The 21951-nt window shown below is 40.7% G+C and overlaps 1 protein-coding gene across 2 annotated transcripts; it reads left to right on the plus strand.

The window, feature by feature from the left end:
- Window positions 1-447: 447 nt before the first annotated feature.
- Window positions 448-21605, plus strand: cnstb (consortin, connexin sorting protein b). Of its 2 annotated transcripts, none has more exons than XM_047573771.1 (11): window positions 448-560; window positions 5698-6267; window positions 7512-7621; window positions 9968-9998; window positions 11477-11563; window positions 11668-11779; window positions 12435-12456; window positions 12552-12621; window positions 15114-15376; window positions 19514-19658; window positions 19814-21605. In XM_047573771.1, the coding sequence occupies exons 2-11, from the start codon at window positions 6180-6182 to the stop codon at window positions 20020-20022; spliced, it is 1137 nt and encodes a 378-aa protein (XP_047429727.1). In that variant the 5' UTR covers window positions 448-560; window positions 5698-6179; the 3' UTR covers window positions 20023-21605. The 2 variants fall into 2 exon arrangements, with proteins under 2 accessions (XP_047429727.1, XP_047429726.1); XM_047573770.1 differs by lacking the exon at window positions 448-560 and adding an exon at window positions 1432-1881.
- The last annotated feature ends 346 nt before the right edge of the window (window positions 21606-21951 follow it).

Genomic DNA, 21951 nt, shown 5'->3' on the forward strand with positions numbered 1-21951 from the left:
GATATGAAAACCGCAGGCGCCACAGTGCCTAGCCCTAACCTAATCGTCTTAAGAAGTTTTAACCCAGAAAAGGTTTTGGGGCCACATGGACAAAAACGTGACCACACAATGTAATCTGCAAGAGTTTGGCCAATTTCAGAAAAACAAGGACCCGCACATGCACATTTATTCAAGGAACTTGGTTAGCAAGCAGCTTCTCCATATTTGGTTGTCATGCCCAATTCATTTGTACATTTTAGGGAAAATAATATGAAAAAGTACCATATTTGTGTCTGGCGGATCGGTATTCACATCACAAGTGTTCACATCTGGCAACTACACAGCCATGTTATGTAACCCACTGATATCCACTAGAGTGTCTCTATTCGTAAGAAAGAGGCAGCCCAAACAGCTGTCACGTGAAGACAGCCTAATGACACTATAATAGGCATCTTCCTCTTCGCACAAATAGAGCACACGCAAGAAGAGTTTGTGAGATCCTTTGCAGAGCAGGCTATGCTGTTTGCAGCAGCCTGAGTGACTGAGTGGCTCTGGACGGGAAGATGCTTCTGTCTTGGAAGGTGAGCAGGCACTTTGGTCTTGCTTCAGATCACTATTAAAGAGTAATTAGACAAACCCAAATCAACCCAAACTTGGTTCACCCGCCCAACTCTGTTTTTACCCGCAAAACAGTATTTAAAACCAACCAGCTGGGTGCAAAATTTCTCACTCTGGCAACGCCTGCCTCTGAGAAGTAACTGAAGATAATATAATATCGGTCAAAATAATTCATTTTCCATCTGCGGTGAAGGCTGAAATGCCTTTGTACATTTGTACATTCCATTAATTTCTTCTGATTTATATATATATTAAAAAACATACATGATTTCTACTGTTATAAAATCTTTGTAATAGCTTATGGAAGAACTTACTCATAATTCACATTAAAATATCCATATCCAGGATTTATAAACTGAGCTCATTTACCTCAAGTCAGTCCAAAACTGTGTTAATCGATGAAAGATTTCATTCCTCTGAGCCTCCTTGTCAGGGTATATTCTGGGCTACAGGAAGAGGGAGAGGCTAAAGATGCACGTTTAAGATAGTTGATATGTAACTTAGGGTGACCTGATTTCTGGGGACAGTCCCCGGTTTGGATAACCTAAAGCTGTCCCCGAAAATGTTCCTAATTTTAGAGTTTTGTGAATGAGAAAATAAAATGTTGCGCGTAGACTAGAACAACGGTTATTACGGCAGTCGGATAGGAAGTGCCAGTGAGCATGTTGCGCGCAGACTACAACAACAGTTATTACGGTAGCCGGTTGCACAGCAGTTTAAACGTGTTTAAATATGAATAATTATGTCAAAAGGAACGAAACCGTAATTGTCTCTGTTTCTTCATTTCATCTTGATAACATTAAGTGATGTTTTTCTTTTTTGTTATCTCCGAGCTGTAAATGTCCCCGGATTTTATTTCAGAAATCAGGTCAAGTCACTGTAGCAATGACAAGTTGAAACCATTGTTCTGTCCTAATGTATATACTCTATGCAAAGACCGAGTATTTGTCTTGTTATCCGTCGGGTCATCAGTTTAAAACATCATATGACCACTTCATCCGCGGTTACATAACCCGCAGCCAGCACCCAGCAGCAGGTGTGACACATCTGCCAGAAGATGGCAGCCTCGGCCGCTAGTTTGAATATATAGAGCAAGAAATAAATAACTAGACGTGTCATGCTGGAATCGATATTTCTGCAATGAGAGGGAAGCTGGAAAATCCCCGGATCGGACCGTAAACAAGAAGCATGAGCGAGTGTGAGAGACGGACAGATAACAGAGCGAGGCTGTAGAGAGGGAAAACACCGCGACGCTGATGTTGAGACGAGGACCACCATCCAGCTGTGAGTACGGCTCTCCATCCTTAATGCACCGCGTTTTATGATGAGACATTAACTTGGATGCGCTGGTTGTTATCCTCCCCTATCAGCAGGGCGATAACCCTATGACGACGGGACAGCAAACGTTGAAGCAATTCTAAACTAGAGCACAGAAGACGATATAAACATGGCTAATTCAAACAAGCTAACGCGTTTTTTTTTTTTTTTTTTTAGCTCAACATCTGTATAATGTGCACGTGCTGCGTGATGTAAAGGGCTGAAACACGAGACTGGAAGAAAAATAACGGTTAATGAGCGCGAGGCTATGCGCACGGAAGCGTCAGAGACACGTGCGCACACGCACGCGCTTTGCCACCTGCTTGTGTGGCATTTTTATTTAAAAAGGCGAAATTAATTAAAACCACGGCGGAAAACTGCCCAGACAACACGTAAAAGCAGTCCCCATATGTGCGTTATATTATTAGAAAATGTATTATTGTTAGTAGCTTTGTTACTTGTTTTAGGCAAATCACTTTATACAGCCTATATAGGTACACGCTAACCTGCCAGTTCATAAGGTACACTAGTGAAAACATTCTGATATAATAGTCCTGCACAATATCGTAAGCTTTATGGAGGTTATAGTATTCAGCATTTGTTTAAAAATAACAGTTTGACTAAAAAACAGTTTGCATTTGTAGTACTACAGAACTCTATTGTGTTGTACAGACATGTTTGTGTTGTTTCCACAAACCCATTTTAGTCAGTGGGCCTGGCAAAAACACTTTCTGACGTTGTTTCAACATAAACAGAACCATATAGCAGTCATGAAGGGCGGTTTAGTGCAGGACTGTTACATTACAATGTATCAGTTTTCACTAGTGTACCTAATGATTTGACAAGTGAGTGTATATAGGCTATATATTCTATTCTGCTCACTGCTCACCATTCTTGACTGCGAGTATTTCTACCTTCAAGGCTGCTATTGCTCTTTTTTCCAGGCAGTTTTAAATCACATAAAAGACTGGAAAATTGAAAAACTGCTTAAGGTGATGAATTCTCTGTGAACCGCTGACAGGTTTTATTCATGTACTTAATTTATTAACTTGAGCGAAGGCGCATCTGGGATCAGCTCCAGCAACCTCCACGACCCTAGTAAGGATAAGCGGTAGTAGATGAGATGAGATGAGGTGAGCAAAGATGTGTTTATTGGAAAAAGAAACATGTCCACTGTGATCAGTGCAAGCGTCGAGATCAAAAAAATAACTTTAAATCACCCAAAAGGGAGACGAATGCACTATTAACATTTTCGACACAGTGTTATGTCCTCAGATTTTCAGACTAATCATTATTATTTACTTACCAGACTAAAGGAAAGCGTGACTAATTTTACAGGAATTATCTGAGATTTTTCAAGTCTGGTCAGAAAATATTAAAATTGGCCAAGCACCTGGTTAGTTTAGTGTTCATATCATAGGTATTGTCATAGGTATGTGGAGAAATGGCTAGTTTGGATCTGTCCACAATCTAACAACACCAGTCTCACCAAATAACATGATGTATGACAGATTATGTCTTTGGATATGTCTTAGTTTGGCGGTGCAGACCAACTTCCCCGTAAAGTTGGGTTTGAGTTGTTCTGGTGGGAATTGATGTGCCCTGGAAATCAAATCATTTGGACGGGTTTAGTGTGGTGATGGACAGAGGAGGAGCGGCAATATAGTCACGCATGTTATATGAGCCCTGTGGAGATGAATTTGTTTACAACAAAATGGCTCTCATTGATTGAAGGACTATCCACTTTTGTGCAGAGGTATTTTATTCTCTGTATGGGTGGAAACAGGCCCCATAATGAAATCCATATTCCCCTATTCTTAACAAGTATTGAGTCCAGTTACGCCAGGCTTGCTATGAGTTACTTATGAAGAGAGCCAGTGTTTTTCTACCATATTTGATCTTTATGTTAAACTAAGCAAAACTTATTATCTGCTGGCTCAGACGTAAGCGTGGTAGATATGATTAACTGACTCTCATGAAAGTAGGTAAAATTGAAAATGTCAGTACAGTACCAGTTCAGTCAAGGGCTAATATGAGAAAAATGTAAGGATTTCACGTAGCATGTACCAATTCATGAGTGAAAAGAATGTAAAACCAAACCTTCAACTGACTTAATGTGTTTTAGTTTACACAGTTTTCATCTTCAGCTTCCCCTGAATCATTCTTAATTTTATGCCACACATCCTTTGAGTCACTCTCTGCTCCTGGTGTTTGTACTTTGTTTCACTTTCCATGTTGCAGAGTCCACAACGTTCACATGACTGCTAACATGCTGCATGAACGCTAAGTGTCATGCAGCTTTCATGCCCTCAGACCACTCAGGCTGAAAACTGTCAATTCGTGAGGCGGAAATTCATTTATATTGCCTGCACACGCTCATCAAATATAGAGCTATTGCGTTTGTGTAAACTTGAACAGGAATGTGTTTAACATTGCAACATTTGAGATTTTAATCACTGGTTTCAGAGGTTTACACAAAAGCAGGGTCGTCTGCAAAACTTAATATAAAAAAAAATGCAAAAGTAGAAATAAAGCCTTGACAGTGCTGTGTTTGGTTCTCTGTGGTAATTACAGTGACAGGGCTGGTTGGAGGTTAGAGTGACTGTCCTGTAAAAGGTCATTCTTTGTGATAATGTCAGCCTTTATAGCAGTGTTACTGCAGCTATAGGTAAACCTTTGTGAACTTGTCCTGAGGGCCAAACACTAAACCCCACCCTTGTCAGGCACTGTTAAAATAGATAAGTGTCATCATCAGATTTCACATTCATCTCTGTGCTCTCATGCAGTTTATGTTATATGACTGAGCTGACTTTCAGAAGTCTTCAGTATGATACGCCAACAGAGACTGTGCAACATGAAGAGATGGGTCCAGTGGCACAAACACATTTTATTTGGGAATGAAATTAATTATATCTTAACACCAATTAGTCAATTTTCTTCATATGTCATTTTGGGAGGACACATTATATCAGTGTATAGACGTATTCTATTTTATATTATTTTCAAAAGCAATAAATAATGCTAATTTTATTGATAATTGTTAATTAAGTCAAATTTATATATTTAATTTTACTGTTTGCTTCCTTTTTATTCAGTGCATTCTTTTATGCTTTACCCTTGTGTGTTTTTTAGCATTTCTTAGACTATTTTAGGTGGTCTGGAGTAGCTATGTTGGAAATTAATCATGCTGTTGCAACGATTTGTCTGGTCAATCAAATTGGTGTTGTGCCGTGTGAGACAGAAAAGTAATAGTCATACACGTCTCCTCATGTCACATCACAATGGCTCTGATTATCCACTTGGCACACAGAGATATTTTTTACTCTGTATCGGCTAAACCTTATAATAAAACCTAAATGACTTGTCACCAGTATCATATTCCGGCAAGAACTGAGCCTGGCTACACCAGGATAGTATTTCATAGCCTACAAAAATGTCATCCGTACTACAAAATGTCCTTTCTGTTGGGACTGATGATATGTTATAAATAGTACACAGTCTGTCTGTCTGTGCTGTGACATACAGTACTCATTGCTAATTGTTCGAATACACAGTCCACTATAGTTATTTTCAACCCCTCTTATTCAGAGTGCAGCACTTCACCATGCCTCAGTTGGCCGTCATGGTTCACACACAAAGAAAGTCCATTTAGTCACAGACATAACTGCCATTTCACCAGCAATGCCGCTTCTCTTTGCCCTCCCCGATGCCTCCTGGAATTGCATTCAAGTAGCATATGTTTTGTTCTTTGTTAAAAATCTGCCTGATTTTTTTTTTTGACAGCTTTCTGGGGACAAGGAAAGGACACTGCACTGATCTCAGCGTGCAAGGGATAAGATAAGAGGCAGAGTAAACCACTCAGGATTGGAGGACCGCAGGAAACCTGTGAGAGCTGAGAACTACGTCCTCCACAGCCGAGTGTTCATAGACTGCGGTGGTCAGACCTCTCTGTTTTGGCCACCCAGAAGAGGCGATGGAGGATTAAATCACATGCTCCACCGAGAGTGATCACAGACCAAACCTGCCAAGATCTCATTCGTGCTCGAGTGGCCATTTATGCTTTTTTTTTCTGGAACCTTAGAACAGCACACACTTCCCCAAGTAATTTGCTTATCTCTGCTAAAAGGAAGCACTCTGATAAAAGTCAGTCAGTTAATGCTCCTCCAGTGAGAGCGTGTAAAAGAGACCCAGCCACGGCCCACTGGAGGGTCTCCGAGCAGCTTTTGGTGCACTTGGGGGAGAAGATCGCTGCACGAGCAGAAGAGATGGGTAACAAAAACACCAGCCTGCCGAAAGGCCCAGAAACCGGAGCTGCGCAGGAGGAGGAAAGAGTGTTCATTGATAGCACCCCAGGTAAAACTCTTTTCAGTTTTTATCTGTGTACAAGACAGGGAAACTGCAGTATTTCCTTTTAAATGCACCTTAGGAAATTTGGATTGGTGTGTAGAGTCCGCTAATGTGGGTGGTAGAGGCACATAAAACGCTCCATTCAATAAAATGCCTCAGATGATTAAATGCCTGTTAATCATCTTTAAACACCACAGTGCAGTAGAGTGAGAGCACACAAACTACAGAGAACTGCTGATTGAAAGCTTTTCAGAACAACTCAAAGCTTAGCCACGTCCATCTGTGGACCAGGGTTTTCCCACAAACTGTTACAGTGCGCCGGAAAAAGCAGAGCTTACGATCATCAGGATGATACTAAGCCACAGGGAAGCTACGGCCAATGCTCGTGGATGTTTGTAATGTCCTATACTGCTGTAGTTGATAAGCCGTGTTATGTAAGAGTTGCAGCGTGCAGCTACAGCTAATAGTGATTCATTGTCACACTGACGGTGACAGGCTCACAGGCTGTCACCAATGGCAACCTGCTGAGGTTTGTCTCTTGGCTTTAGCATGTAACGAACCCACTGGGGATTGCGCACACAAACACACACACAGTCGCTTGTTTAACTACTTGTCTAATATCAACCGGTAACCTCAACTTAACCTAGCCCTTAAAGCAAGCCCTCACTTGAAACTTTAATAATTTACAGTACGTTCTCCCCCACACTGGTCTAGCCTGTCTGTTGGATTGGATGCAGAGCATGCACCCACAGAAACGCAGCTATATTTTTCATCGACACAGACCACACCACCTGCAGTCTGAAATACATTCAGGCCGTGTGGATGCTAAGTTTAACTGTATAGATTTTACTTTGTAATTTAGTGTAAAAATGTACGTGACTTCCCATGTCGTAACCACAGTCTCAGTAGTTGTCATGAAGCCGTTGTCCAGGCCAGAGCTGACCTAACCCTGATGATATCAACGTGATGTGATTATGGGAGGGGAGACTTAATGAAACCCCTCCAGAGCCGCAGAAGACATAATGCAGCTGGTCTCACTGGCTGAGTAGGACCAGTGACATTGCTGGTAACAATGTGCAGCACATATTTTCATATCAATAAATGATAATGGCAACTACTGAGTGATTCAGTTGTGAAATACAGGAGCAAATATGCTGCGAATGTAGTTTACAAGCCGAAGATGATGCAAATCTCTATAATATTGTTCTCCAACATGCAGTAGATGCATTTCATTTTGTTTGTGTTTCTAGGAAGCGTCTCCAGAGATGGGCGGCACAGCCCCAGCCCAGAGCTGCTGGCCTCCCTGCAGACCCTGGGAGAAGACAGCGACTACACTGTGCTGCCACACTCCCTGCACCAGGTGTGTGTCCGTCCGTGTGTGTGCGGTCGAACGTTTGAGAGAAGTTGCGAAGAGTATTTTCTGCCGAATCCAGAGGGAATTCTGTGCGTCTTTATTTAGACAGAAAAGGGTTGTGGGTGGGTGTGGATGCAGTGGCACATGTTCTCTGACTTCTCTGGATGCTCACACCTACAATACGTACAGTAGGTGTGCTTCTGCACAATGTTTGTGTGTACGTACGCTGATTACAAAGTCTATTTTTTCTGTGTTAACAGAGACAAATATGAACTTAGAAATGTTTAGCCTGTCCTCTACATAAGCCTGTAAACGAAAGTAAAACATTAGCAGCACTTACTGAGGTAGAAAAGAACATTATGTTCTGTTGTAGGGATTTGAACTGGCAACCCTGTGTTCTTTATTTGTTTCCTGCCGCCCCCTGCCTCCGATCACAATTATGGTGTTCGACAGACGGGCTAATTAGATGTGTGATAAATATAGTCTGCTTCTGAGTTCCGTCGAAAAGGATCACAGTACAAGATCATCGGTATTGTCTTACGTGTGCAACGCATTATAGACTAGAATTTCCAAACACCCGCCACAACATGATTAATTTGTCTGAGCTATTGCAGTGCAGCAAAGAGCTTTTAGTTTACTTTGCGTTAGTAACCGTGGAGCAGGGAGGCTGTTTTGCTTAAAAATGCTAAGGAAGGGAGAGAAGAGGGATTACACATTTAGACTCACTTGACAAAGGCAGATATGTGACATGTTACTGCATGAGCCAGAGGCATGGTCAGAGTTCTTCTGGCGAATTCAGTCCCAATTATGAGGGATTTCTGCTGTTCTTGCGAATACTGTTAGTGTGCCTGGCCCACTTCTGTCTAGAACACGGTCAGTGTCTGTCATCGCGTATTAGAATTAAAGCTCCTTATTTGGTCATACGTGCTGCTGTGTTAGTACTTAGAATATTTTATGGCCTGAATCAATCTGTCTAAAACTAAAGGCTAAAAAATGTTGAAAAAAAATAAATAAACACAAAATAAAATTAAATTTAAATAAAAGCATTCAGGAACACAGTACAACTACATAGCATAGCATAGAATAAAATTGAATAGTTTAGTTCTCTATGCTATGCTACGCCTCTCTCGGATCAGTGCACACTGTCTGCTCAGATGCCCCCTCTGTTTTCTGTGTTGCAGTGATTTTTAGTAAACTGAAAATGCATGTATATGTACTGAAAAAGTAATCCCAGTATGCTTCAAGAATTCCTTTGAAGGAAGTGTTGGATATTTTACACATTTCATGTTCTACAAAATCTTGTTTGAAGTGTCAGTCTGCAGGATCAAAAAGCCCCCGGATATTTTAGACTTCTTTTCATCATCACCATCAACAAAATATCTTGAACCAATAGAAGCACTTCAGCCTGAGTTCAGAATTGCTGAAAATGATGCAACGCAACTGTGAGCAATGAACTTCACTCTGAAGGGTTTCTTAACGCTTGGCAACAGAGGGGACCTTTATCGTTTCTTGGCTCAAGGGGTCATAATCGCACACAACCTGTGTATTACTGCGCGTAATGTTTAGTCTACGGTCAGTCTGGATGTGTTCCAACAAACCTATAGGCTTTCGTGCACTTTGGGAGATTTAGTAGTGTATATAAAACACTGCCTGAAGGGTCCTCGTACTGATTATACACATTGTCTGTCTTCTTACTGAACCTAAAGGTGATGGAGCAACTTCATAGCAACATTCCCATGAGAGATTGATTGGTGTAATTGCTGGTTCAGAAATAATCAAGAACTGCAGGCCACTGAAGACACAGCTGTATGGAACAAAGAAATGACCAAACTAGTTTAGTGGAATGTAGCTGCAGCTCAACTATTGACTAATCAGGACTTAGACTTACTAAAGTAAAAGTACTAAAGTAAGTCTAAGTCTAAATGATATGCCAAGTATCATCATACAGAACCATAACTACTACTTGATTGAGCAGCGTACTGTGGGTGAGATGAAGGTAAAAGCATCTGGATGGGAAACAAGCCCACAGAGACATGTTAATCCAGACCATAAGTACTTGCATGTGACTTTGTGTCTCACAGGTTGTCTGCATGGTTCTTGTTCCTGGTATGGCTCCCTCCATGTGATTCTCATTTTTGAAGGGATTTAGTGAATTTCAAACAAAACCATCTACATTTTGGAACGGCCTAATTACTGTAACATGATTTTCAGCGCACGTCAGTGGAGCTGAACCTTGCCCTGTGTTTCGATGCTTCATTGGTTAATGCTGACATCACAGTAACTTGACATGGAGAACTTGAAAATCAGTGTACTACCTCCTCCTGCTTAATCATTATCTTTTTATTTTTAAAGATTGCAGAGGCCTACTCGCTCAAAGAGGACTGTATCCTTTCACATGCACACTGGCCCCATGTTTTAATGAATTGTGACATTTGAATCACTTGTATTATCCAGCTGAGTCGTGACTGAACCAGACTGGCATGCGATGATAAAAAAAAAGAATGTGTAGGATGGTGATACCAACTGCATGCTGCAATTATCTTCATTTTGTTCGTCTATTTTCTTTGAGCAAAGTAATTTTGATCACTGTTTTTTCCGCTTTTGTTTATCTGCTTAGCTTTCTCCATCTCACTTGTTGTTTTTATCAGCTCATTTGCCTCTCAGTCGCTGGGTGTTCCCCATACTTTGGCTCCAAACCCTAAGGGCTTGCAGTAGTAGTTTCCTTTGGCGCTGTTTGTGCTGTTGCCCTGGTAACAGCTGTCAGACTGTCTTGCTGCAAAGCAGGATGGTGTGTGTTTATGTGTTTGTGTAAGAGGAGAGGGAAAGAGACGCAGGGACAGAGAGAATTCTTAATGTGGGAAGAGAGGATTTATAAGAGAGAAAGGGAAACAAGCTTGCAGCAAAAGCTGGGATAATAGGGGAGATGTGGAGCAGGAAACACTTTTAATGGAATAAACTACCCACTTATGCAAAATGTCACAATCTAAACATTTTAGTGGCTGGTATCTTTGTTGACATATTTTTCTTCTTTTTCTATGAAAAAAAAACATTATTTTAATTAACATATATTGTGACGTTAGCTCGTAATAGTTTTGGTTCATAGTGACTTTTAGACATTTTAGACATTGTCTAATACAATTAGCAGAAAGGGTAGTCGACCCTTTATAGGACACCCATTAAAATACTCTGAAATCCATAATTTCAACCCTTGCAGATCACATTAGGAAAGGATTTCACTTGAGAATGTTGCCTTGATCTTTTCTGATTGCCTGAGTGAAAATGCTTCTAAACCTCACTGAGAGGAGCAGAGAAACAATTTGAAATGTGTGCTGAAGTTACCATATATGGTTCCTTGCCCTGTAAAGGATCAAAGTTAAACGTCTATGGAGAACTGAATCATTCACAATATACTGAAGAGTTTTTTGTTTTTGTTTTTTTTGCTGTCTTGCTTCCTTATTTTGGGAAAAAGAAACTGCAACTTGGACGCCTTAGTTGATCTTCTGTCAAAATGATCACAGCCTATATGTAAATTTAGCTTGGCCAATGAAGCATTTCATTAATCTCTATTTTATGTGACATCTAGCTTTTGTAATTTTTTTTTGTTAGGTAGTGGATGCTGTTGACCTGTTTGACTTAAAATGGAGCTGCCTTTAGTGGCTCGTCTTTTAACTGACCTTTGGATTATGAGCCTGGTGAGACCTTTTATGCTGTCGCCCATGTGTGTTTTTCTTTTTATTGTTTCTGGTTTATTAAAGGCTGCATCCGTGATCCTTTATGAGTCACAACCTTCCTAAATTGAAGTGTACACAATTCCTTTAGCACCGTAGTGTGTGTTGCACCTTTAACTGGTGACGCTTTCAGATCATTGTGCCATCGAGATCCTACAGCTAGAGAAGCTCTACCATCAACGTCTGCTCTCCAACCTCGCCGCCCTGCAGGAGAACTGGGGTACTGCACGCACCTGTTTCTCTCTATTACTTAAAATATTACCAGAAAACAAAAACTTAAATGTAAAGGTTGTTAAAAGATGTATTTATTATGTGTGATCCCAGAGAGCCAGTGGAAGGAGAAGAAGGACACAAAGAGCTGTTTACCAGATGACACATACAGCCTCAGTCAGAAACACATCGAGACGCTGAGTCAGATCTGCAGAACACACCTCAGGTACACCACAGCAGCAGATCTTTCTCACATTTCAGTGTCCTTACCACACATATTTTGTACAACTGTGTCTTTGATGTGGAGCTTTTTTGATTGTCCGCTCATGTACAGAAGGCAGAAACTCAAACGACTGATCAGATTTCTCTCACACTGTCTGCATTTCCTCCCATTACCTTCATTACTCTTAGTGAGAAACCTTTTTGCACCATATTTTACTTTATTCCAATTGGCTGTCGTCTGCATTTAATGAGACCACATTGAGAAGTCGTAAAGAAAGGCTTGATGCACTGATAATGCATGAGGATACAGCAAGGATGGAAACGCACATAGGAATGAATGTGAAAATCAATATTTCAGACAGGGCATGAAAGATTTCTGCAGGATAGTAATTTCCGGACAGACAGAGACAAATACCTCGGGTCTGCATGCCAGACACCACGTCCCACGTTTGCTTTGACTCTTGGTATGTAACGGCAGCCCACGGTCATTTGATGCAGGTGGAATTGATTTTGCTGAAGATTAGACACCAGCCTCTGTTGCGAAGTTCAGTTCAAGTTCAGTAAGATGGCATTAATGTAACCGACCTTTCTCTATCGCTCTGTGTCTCTCTGGTCTTCCTCTGTCTCCTCTTTCTTGATCTCTCTTTGGCATCACTCAGACCATCCGTCAGTGTGGAAGAGGTAAGACATGCAACCTTTTTCCTTTATATGCTGGTCTTTGCTCAAATCCAGACTTTTTATACGTGACAAAACGTTTACTTTGTTTCATTCAATAGAACAAGCTGAACACAGCGCTGAAAGTCATTCAGACAAAGAACAATACACTACAATCCCATCATGACAAAGGTAAACATGTGTCACTGGCTACAAGTAGCATTGGACGAATAAACAGGATCAACAGTGTCTTCAGAGTAATGGTGAAAAAGCAATTGGCTGCAGGTCCTTTTGAATGGAATCCAGGAACATGAAGCCATTACCTGGTTGAGACGGTCTTAACATTTTGCAGTACTCATATGAGGCAGTCAACCAGTTTTATGTGTGTTTCACAGGTTCAGTATCAGACAGACGACGACAAAATATTGTCAGTAAGCACTTGAGCAACACTTCAGTTGCATCTTTGTGTCAACGGCCCCTTTCAGCCCTTGCATTTACATCCTTCATGGGCAATCCAATTGCAACTGTCTAGCTTTAACCACCTATGTTCACACTTGTCATTAAAATGAGTCTGTACATGCGTCCCCAGCCAATACTTGCGATTCATTCTCAGTTTTGCTGTGTGTAAATAAACACCAATATCTAAGGTGTACATGATATTGAATACAGCTGCTGTCTCTAATGAGTCACTACTCCTGTTTCACCATGATGAACAGCTGTGTGCTGCATGTGCGCCATGACTAGAAAAATGATGCTTATTTTTAAACAAACAAACTGCGTCTCTCACCGTCTCACTGAAAGCAGTTATTATTTATGTATTGATCTCTGCCATGAGGTTAGTAATTTTGAGACTAGCACAAGCTCAGATTATAACTGGAAACCTGAAACCTTTTATATGCAGTGTAATTTCACTTCTGAGCTGTCTGTAGCAGTGACAGATAAATCTCTGGTAATCAAGGTAAATAATTGATTGGATTGAAATACACTCACTGGCCACTTAATTAGGTACACCTGTTTAATCGCTTGTTAACACAAATAGCTAATCAGCCAAGCACATGGCTGCAATTCAATGCATTTAGGTATGTAGAGGTGATCAAAACAACTTGCATCAGAATGGGGAAGAAAGGGGATTTAAGTGACTTTGAACATGGTATGGTGTTGGCTGGTCTGAGTAATCACAACCATCTCTAGGGTTTACAGAAATAGTCCAAAAGAAAAATATCCAGTGAGCAGCAGTTGTGTGGACGAAAATGCATTGTAGATGTGGTAGGTCAGAGGAGAATGGGCAGACTGGTTGGAGATGATAAAAAGACAACAGTAACTCAAATAACCACTGGTTACAACCAAGGAATGCAGAATACCATCTCTGAACGCACAACACGTCCAACCTTGAAGAAGATGGGCTACAGCAGCAGAAGACCACACCAGGTACCAATCCTGTCGGCTAAGAACAGGAAACTGAGACTACAGTTCACACAGGCTCATCAACACTGGACAATAGAAGATTGGAAAAATGTTGCCTGGTCTGAGTCTCGATTTCAGCTGCGACATTCGGATGACAGAGTCAGAATTTAGCATAAACAACATGAAAACATGGATCCATCCTGCCTTGTATCAACGGTTCAGGCTGGTGGTGGTGGTGTAATGGCGTGGGGGATATTTTCTTGGGCTCCTTAACCGAGCATGGTGTAAATGCCACAGCCTACCTGAGTATTGTTGCTGACCATGTCCATCCCTTTATGACCACAGTGGACCATCTTCTGACAGCTACTTCCAGCAGGATAATGCACCATGTCACAAAGCTCATATCATCTCAAACTGGTTTCTTGAACATGACAATGAGTTCACTGTACTCCAATGGCCTCCACAGTCACCAGATCTCAATCCAATAGAGAACCTTTGGGATGTGGTGGAACAGTAGATTGGCATCATGTATGTGCAGCTGACAAATCTGCAGCAACTGCATGATGCTATCATGTCAATATGGACCAAAATCTCTGAGAAATGTTTCCAAAACTTTTTTTGAAAGTATGACATGAAGAATGAAGGCAGTTTTTAGTAGCAAGGTGTACCTAATAAAGTGGCCAGTGAGTGTATGTAAATTACATCAACACATCAACATAATTGCATCAATAATACAGATTTTAATAACAGAATCACACAAAGTGTACTTGTATGAAAGCATTTCATTCATTTAGTTATTTTCAAGGTCAGAGTATTTTAAAAGGCTCTCATTGCTAATGGTTCTTTTCTTCTCAGATGATCGTTTATAAATATGGGACAAATAAAGAAGGATTATATTCTCTTATAACAGCGGTTGTGTTTTTATCTGAATCAACATATGGCCTCCAGATACTGTAGAGGCACACAACAACTCGAAAGAAACATTTCAAAGTGTCATGCATCAGCTATTGTAAGTGATGTTTGTGTGCCGTATCATAGAGTACAATAACAGGAGGATGCAGTCGATTCCATTGCTACAGGTCTTCATTTAAACCATGGAAACATTACACATGATAGAGTAAACTCTGGTGGATGTTTACACCATCGCCTTTAATCTGGTTTGATCTCCTTTAATCCTGACCTTCTATTTTAACATAAACTGGCGTTCTGTATCAATACACACAAGCTGACATACAGTAAAGCCTCACTAATAAATGGCCTTTCATTCTTCCACCTTCCAGGCAATGAGCCTGAAACATCACACAGGGATGAGGAAAAAGAGCAAAGCGTGGACTCAGAGCAGGAGCTCCTCACGCCACAGACGAGCCAAGAGCAGGAATATGGAGAGGGAGTAGAGGAGACATGTGAGGAAGGACAGGAAGTAGAAGAGGAAGAGGAGCAGTGTGAAGAGACTCCAGAGGAGGAGGAGGTGAAGGTCGAGTGGCCAACAGGAGTACCCCAGGCTTCAGACAAGGACCTGGCCAAACTGTCTCACACAGAAGGGGTAGGGAAACACTTTGCTTTTGGTTAATCTTCCTTTACACATTGATGATCTCTGTTTTTTTCACTGTTTGTTTGTCTTCCTAGCTTTCTCTGTCTGTCTTGCTGGGTGTTCCCATACTCTGGGTCCAAGCCCTAAGGACCTGCAGTAGTAGTTTCCCTTGGTGTTCTTGTTCCTGTTTATTTTTGAATAAATTATACAATTATAAGTGCAGTGTAAACATAAAATGTCTTAGTATCTCTACTTGGCCTTTCTCCTCCACACTCATCTACCACCTTCTAGATGCATCTTCCTTCCTTCCTTCCTTCCTCTCTCTCTTATCTGCTTTCACTGTCTATTATCCTTTCCGCCTGCAGAAAATAAGACTATTTGTTTAAACCCTTACATCCTGGCCAGCTCTTTGTCTTTACCGGGTCACGCCTAAGAAGGATCTCTGTGGTTCTCCTCTGAGATCATTGTCAACTTTTCTGTTAAAGAATCTCCACCCATGTTCACTTGGTGGGGCCTCACGCTTGGGAAGTCTACTCTGCCAAATGTGCTAGATTAGTAAGCCAGGGCCTGAGCCAAGATATCATGTCCTGGCTCAAACACAGCTGGAAGGGCCTGGTTCCTCTTAAAGGTGGGGATGAAAACAGAGTTATTCCAAACAAGCATGCAGGCTAAAGGCCTAACCCGTGGTTTATGTAATCCAGTTGAGGCTGGACTGTGAGCGACCCCTTTCCAGTGTTGTATCTCAGTGCATGATGGTTTGTATTTTGTGTTGTGTTTTACAAGGAAGGTTGTATTTTGCTAACTTAAATAAGAACCTTAATTAAGAAATAAAATGTTAATCCACCAAAATGGAAGGAGGTTCTTCCTCAGGTCTGTTCCAAATCATTTTAATATATGTCAGGGTTCATATACACTGATCAGCCACAACATTAAAACCACTGACAGGAGAAGTAAACAACATTGACCACCTTGTGACCACCATGTGGACCACCACCATATGGATGGTACGTAGATATGTACCACCCACCTAGACCAGACCAGACACACCCACCCCATAACAATGACACTCCTTGATGGCAGCAGCCATCCCCAGCAGGACGCAGCCTGACACAAAACCAGTTCAAGAACAACTAAAAACACACGAAGAACAGCACAAGGTGTTGACCTTGATCCTTGATCCCAAATTACTAGATCACTAGATCCCAAACTGATCAAGTATCTGTGGGATGAGGACCCTCCCCTCAACCCAGAGGACCCAAAGACCCCCACTGTTTCCAGACACCACAGGACACCCTCAAAAGGCCCACTTCCATTCTCTGATGAGTCACAACTGTTTTGGAGGCACAAGGGAGACGTACACAATATTAGGAAGGTGGTCATAATTTTATGTCTGATCAGTGTATAGGTCCTCAGATTTGGTGGGTTTTTGAAAGGAATTAAAGGCAGCAAATAACACTGAACAAATGCACAGTACAGTAGCTGTGAAATAGCCATTCAGCCTGACAGCTTTCTGCTCATTCAGTCCTCATCCTGTGATGTGCTGGAAAAAACTGAGCAGCAGGCAGCAGCATTAGTTTATAGCCTCTATAATACATCACTATTGACAACGTGACATCTTAAAAAGGCCAAACCGTGTTCTTTCAAAATGTCCTTGAATGGGCTCTGAGAGCTTCAATAAAGCATTAGAAATATTTGAAAGACAGGTTCTTCTGTGGATGAGCCATGTTTTATGATGCTTTGAGTGTTTCTGTTCTGTTCTGTCAGGCAGCTCTCCAGCTGGCCTGGAGACTCAGGACTCACAGCCTGTGCTAATACTCATGTGTCAATAGAACCATTACTATCTCATTAGATTAGCTAATTTCCCTGTAAATACTGTTGGCTGCATGTTTAGCCATCGCCCTAGTGATGGCAATGTTGGCGTGTCTTGGTTTCAGATTGAAATGTCTGAAACTACCGGACACACAATTTCCCGGGTATGATTGTGAGGTTGACATTTGTAGCACTGAGAGAAAGACAGGCTTTACAGTGTGCGTGGCAGACATGATGTACTAATGTGACTCGGTATAGATTCAACTGAATGTGATGACCTACTCACCTCACGGAGTAATTGACCTACAAATTATGACAGCAGATGAGGCTGACAGTAAGAGAGATGACTCCATTTCAGTAGTAGCCATACAATCACAACGTGGTTTGTTAACTGTTAGGAAAGGGAAAGGGAAGTAGGGAATAGTAATAGTAATAATGAAGATAGGGAAATTATAAATTTCAACCCCATAGCCCTATAAAGGGTTAAGAGATTATTAGGGAGGGTGGTTTTTAACACTCTGCTAGGAATGTCTCTTGATACGAGAGCTTAAACCTCACACAGAGGCTCCATATTGTAATCTGTAACAGTGCCAAGGACTTACAATTACATTTTGGGAGCCATATAATCCTGAGCTTGCCCAAATGAAACACATTAATCAGACCTGACACAGAGTATAACTTGTGCTTCTGTTGTTGCACCTGTGCTTCAGAAATGCTGTGTTTACTTGTCTCTGCCAAGCCCTGTGGCTAAGCTCCAATGCTAGTTGCTCTATCAACCATTGTTGTTTATCTTTGATGATGCTACTATGTTTTTATTGTCCTTATTTAAAGGTAAATCTTCTATTAGTATAGACCCCAGACTGTATTTAAAAGATGGATTTAGCCACAGTGCCCCGAACCCAGAGTCTGATGTTAGGCTGTCACTGGAGAGGAGCAAGGGATTAATGGTATTCATAAATAGTCCAACAATTTGTAAAGTTCTTTGTGAACCTTTGTGTACAAATACAAAGCAGAAAATTGCATTTAGAATTCAAAGTTTTTACATTGGATATGAATTGACCCTGGCTTTAGGGCTAAATCTGAATCTGCCATGGGTAGTAGACAGCAACAAAGATACTGTACATTATATTTACTAATGACTTGTCGTCAGGGCAACATATACTGTAAATGGATAAGAGTAACACAACCAGTGTTGCCAGATAGGGCGCCTGCGTCCCCACTTGGGTAAATTTGGGGGGAAAATTCGATTGTGATAATTTAGGAGGTTTTTATAAAAAGAACAAAAACAAAGTGCGTTTACTTTTCCCAAGACTCTTCACTTTTGTACATGAGTGAACTGAATGTGCTACTTCTTGCCCTACTTTCTGAAGAGTATAGAAGCTCCATATGCCTATAAGTAGAATACACAATGTCATCACATGGTTTTGAAGTCGCTGTATGTGAGCAGTTGTGGCGGATAATTTCTGTGCTTCCACTGCATTGTTTTTCATGAGATTGCATGAGTCACACGTGGGCCAAAAGCGGCCCACCAGAGGGTCTAATCTAGCCCGCAATAAATAAAACATTAATTTGCAAAGAGACAAATATTAGTCAGAAATATGAATAGAACACAACACTGAGACCTATTTCTCAGAGCAGAGAGAAATGTACCCCATTTGCACTTTTTTTTTTTTTTTGAAGGAGAGTTTATTAAATATAAATATTCTCCAATGTACATGCTCTTCTTTGCACTAAAACAAATAGAAAAATTCTGTAGTTTGTTATTACTAGGTAGGTTATTGTTCTGTTATCTTACTGGTCCGGCCCACTTGAAATGAAATTGGGCTGAATGTGGTACTTTACCCACTCAGAGTGCTTATGCCATAAGCAATCTGAGTGGGTAAAGTACTAAACAAAGTATCGATCTAATGTTCTGGGGTGTTGCTTGTGGTTTTTGGAGGGTTTTTGAACGGCTTTTGGTCTGGAAACCATCAGCTGTATCTGGCAACACTGAGCAGACCCACGTTTGACCCTTGGGGAACGCCCGGAGTAAAATGGGAACATTTCCAACAGCAACAAAGAAGGTTCTGCTGTTGACCCTCATAGAGATAATCGCGCAAGAGCGTCTTTCAGCATTTTAGAAAAGAAAGGTAGAAATAGTTTGGTAATTGGTCGGAGTTAGTACGTTGTCATTTGGTTTCTTGGTTTCATAATTAAAATTACCAAAAATCAGTTTTCTTTTAATATCTGTTAATTCAATGTTTATCCAACACTGGAGGGTGGCCTTATTGTGTGTATCCTAAAGTGTTGTTGTGCTTCAGACAAGAAGTTCTGATTTTCTTTTCTTTGTGTCTCTTTCAGAACTCCTCCCCAGATGGTCTGGTCTCCATTCTGAAGAGGAGGCGGGCATCGCTGGATGGATTGCCTCCTCTAAACAATATTGGTATTAAACAGAATGCCAAACGCAAGGTTCGCTTCAGTGAGCCAGAGGACGGCACTGAGCAAGGTACGGCTCAAATGCTAAAGCAATCATGAACAGTGCACAACTCTTCTCATTTTTGTGGTACTGGACTGTATATTGATTGAACAAAGGAAGCAGCAGATGTTAAAATGTTTTGTCTATGACTGATGTTCTTAACATTTTTCATCTTTTACTTGTAGATGAGGTGGGTGGTGATTCCTGCCTGATTCTGCTGTTGCTGTGTCTGGTTACTGTGGTGATCAGCATAGGAGGGACTGCTCTCTACTGCACCCTGGTGGACACATACTCCAACATTTGCACTGACTTCGCTCACAACGTGGACTTCTACGTCATAAACATACGGAGGTTCTTTGAAGGGCTGGCACACTGGCTGCCAACCCGGACTTAGACCCTTTCTTCTGCATCCCAGACAAGCGCTGCCTGGACATTTTATCTGCAGTGGACATAATCTGCAGTTTAGAATCAAGACGGTGGTAACAGGACCAGCGTCAAACAGATTCTGCCGTCCACAGAGTTTACAAGTTGATTTCTTCTACGATGGCTGTGTGAACAAAAGAGCCTGCATTCTTTGTCTCTCTAAGACGTGTGAATTAGATCAAATGGACTAAGATTGATGTATAATTTAACGGGTGCTTAAAGCAACATCAAACAGTAGAGACTGTCACAATCCACATTTCTTCGCCTAAGATGAAAAACATGATGAAGTGAGCATGTTGTCTGATGATTAAAAAGAATATTCTTTACTACTGTTTGTTAGAGATACCAGCCAACGGGGCTCTCTATATTTATATTAAAACGGAAAAAGTAGATGTGTGTATTTGCGTGTCCCTCACAGTTGTAGCAAGTCGTAACTGTGGATAAATGTGTCTTATTTGTTGCAGATGATTTTATGTTTAGGCCGTTTTATTTTGGCTTTTACAGAGAGATGCTTTCATTATAATATTAATATAATCATATGTTTGTGGATATTTTGAATAAGCATTAATGGACCAAATAATCTTTCCTTTTTCATTTTTATTTAATTGCATTAACTGTTGCTCTGTAGATTAGCCATCTATGCTCACCCCTTATGCTGTAGGGGTGTGTATTTATGCCAGACACATCATACAGATGTTTGACATCATGAGAAAAGGACGAGGAAATTAAGACTTTATTAGTTTGGATAGACCCTGATTACAGATACAGACATGCCTTTATGATCCCTTTAAATGGATCGTTTCATAACTGTTTACCTCAGTGCAGATGTTTTACATTACTCTTATCATTTGTCTGATGATAGTATCACCAGACAAATAGAAGCATAATACATTGTGTGATTTCAGTCATCATGGTCATTACTCGGTATGCAATACATGAATTTAACATTCACTTCACAAAAGACATTTACCTTAAGTTTATGCTTTTGGTGCTCAATCTTTCCATGTCCATCCTTATGTGTGTTGCTCTATAATTTATGTTCTGCATAAGGATTTGTGATAACATCTAGTCTTTTGTTTCAGGTGAACAATTAAAAAGAAAGGACACATTTGGATTGCTCGTGCACACACTGCGTCACGTTAAAAAAAATGTCATGTTAAAGAAATGATACCAAATGATACAAATGGCTCAAATGATACAACAGAAAGCATACCTATGTATACCACATTTCAGTAGAATGGCGATAAATTTGACCAGTGTTCCTTTATCCCTTGGCTTGTACTGAAGTTATTACTTTATCTTTCCTTTTGAGTTCATGGTTATTACAACATTTCAGACGTTACCTCTGTATTTGCCACTGTGGATACTGTTCAACAACACGTGTTGCATTATGCAATCCACCTTTATATGTTTCGTTATTTATGTTCAGTTGTGTCTACAAAGGACTAGAAAAAAAAACTGTTAAATAAGGAACATTGTCATTACGATTTTTCTTTCCTATGCTTGTCCTGTTTTGGAAGAGAAAAAAAATAAATCAATATGTGTCCCATTTAATAGATTTTTAGTATTTTAGTATATTTGGCCCAGTTAAGTTTGTGTAAGTCCTATACTGACCACTAGATGCCGCTGCGCACCACAGTATCACCAACCATTTTCTCTAGAAAGTTCACCCACATACTGCTGCAGTGCTGCAGTTAAGAGTTGACCATAGAAATATATGAATCAGAATGTATGGATCTGGACGGATATCGCTATCTGCAGTACATAGGAGATTGACCCACTAGCGTGTCCTGTCCACCATGTTAATACTTAATTTGAAGAAAACATTAAGGCCAGATTAAAGAGAGTGTATGTATTTAAGCTATAATACATTAATAATATGTTTATAGTGTAGTTTAAT

Source organism: Mugil cephalus, chromosome 21, assembly GCF_022458985.1.
Source record: "Mugil cephalus isolate CIBA_MC_2020 chromosome 21, CIBA_Mcephalus_1.1, whole genome shotgun sequence".
Classification (NCBI taxonomy): Eukaryota; Metazoa; Chordata; class Actinopteri; order Mugiliformes; family Mugilidae; genus Mugil; species Mugil cephalus.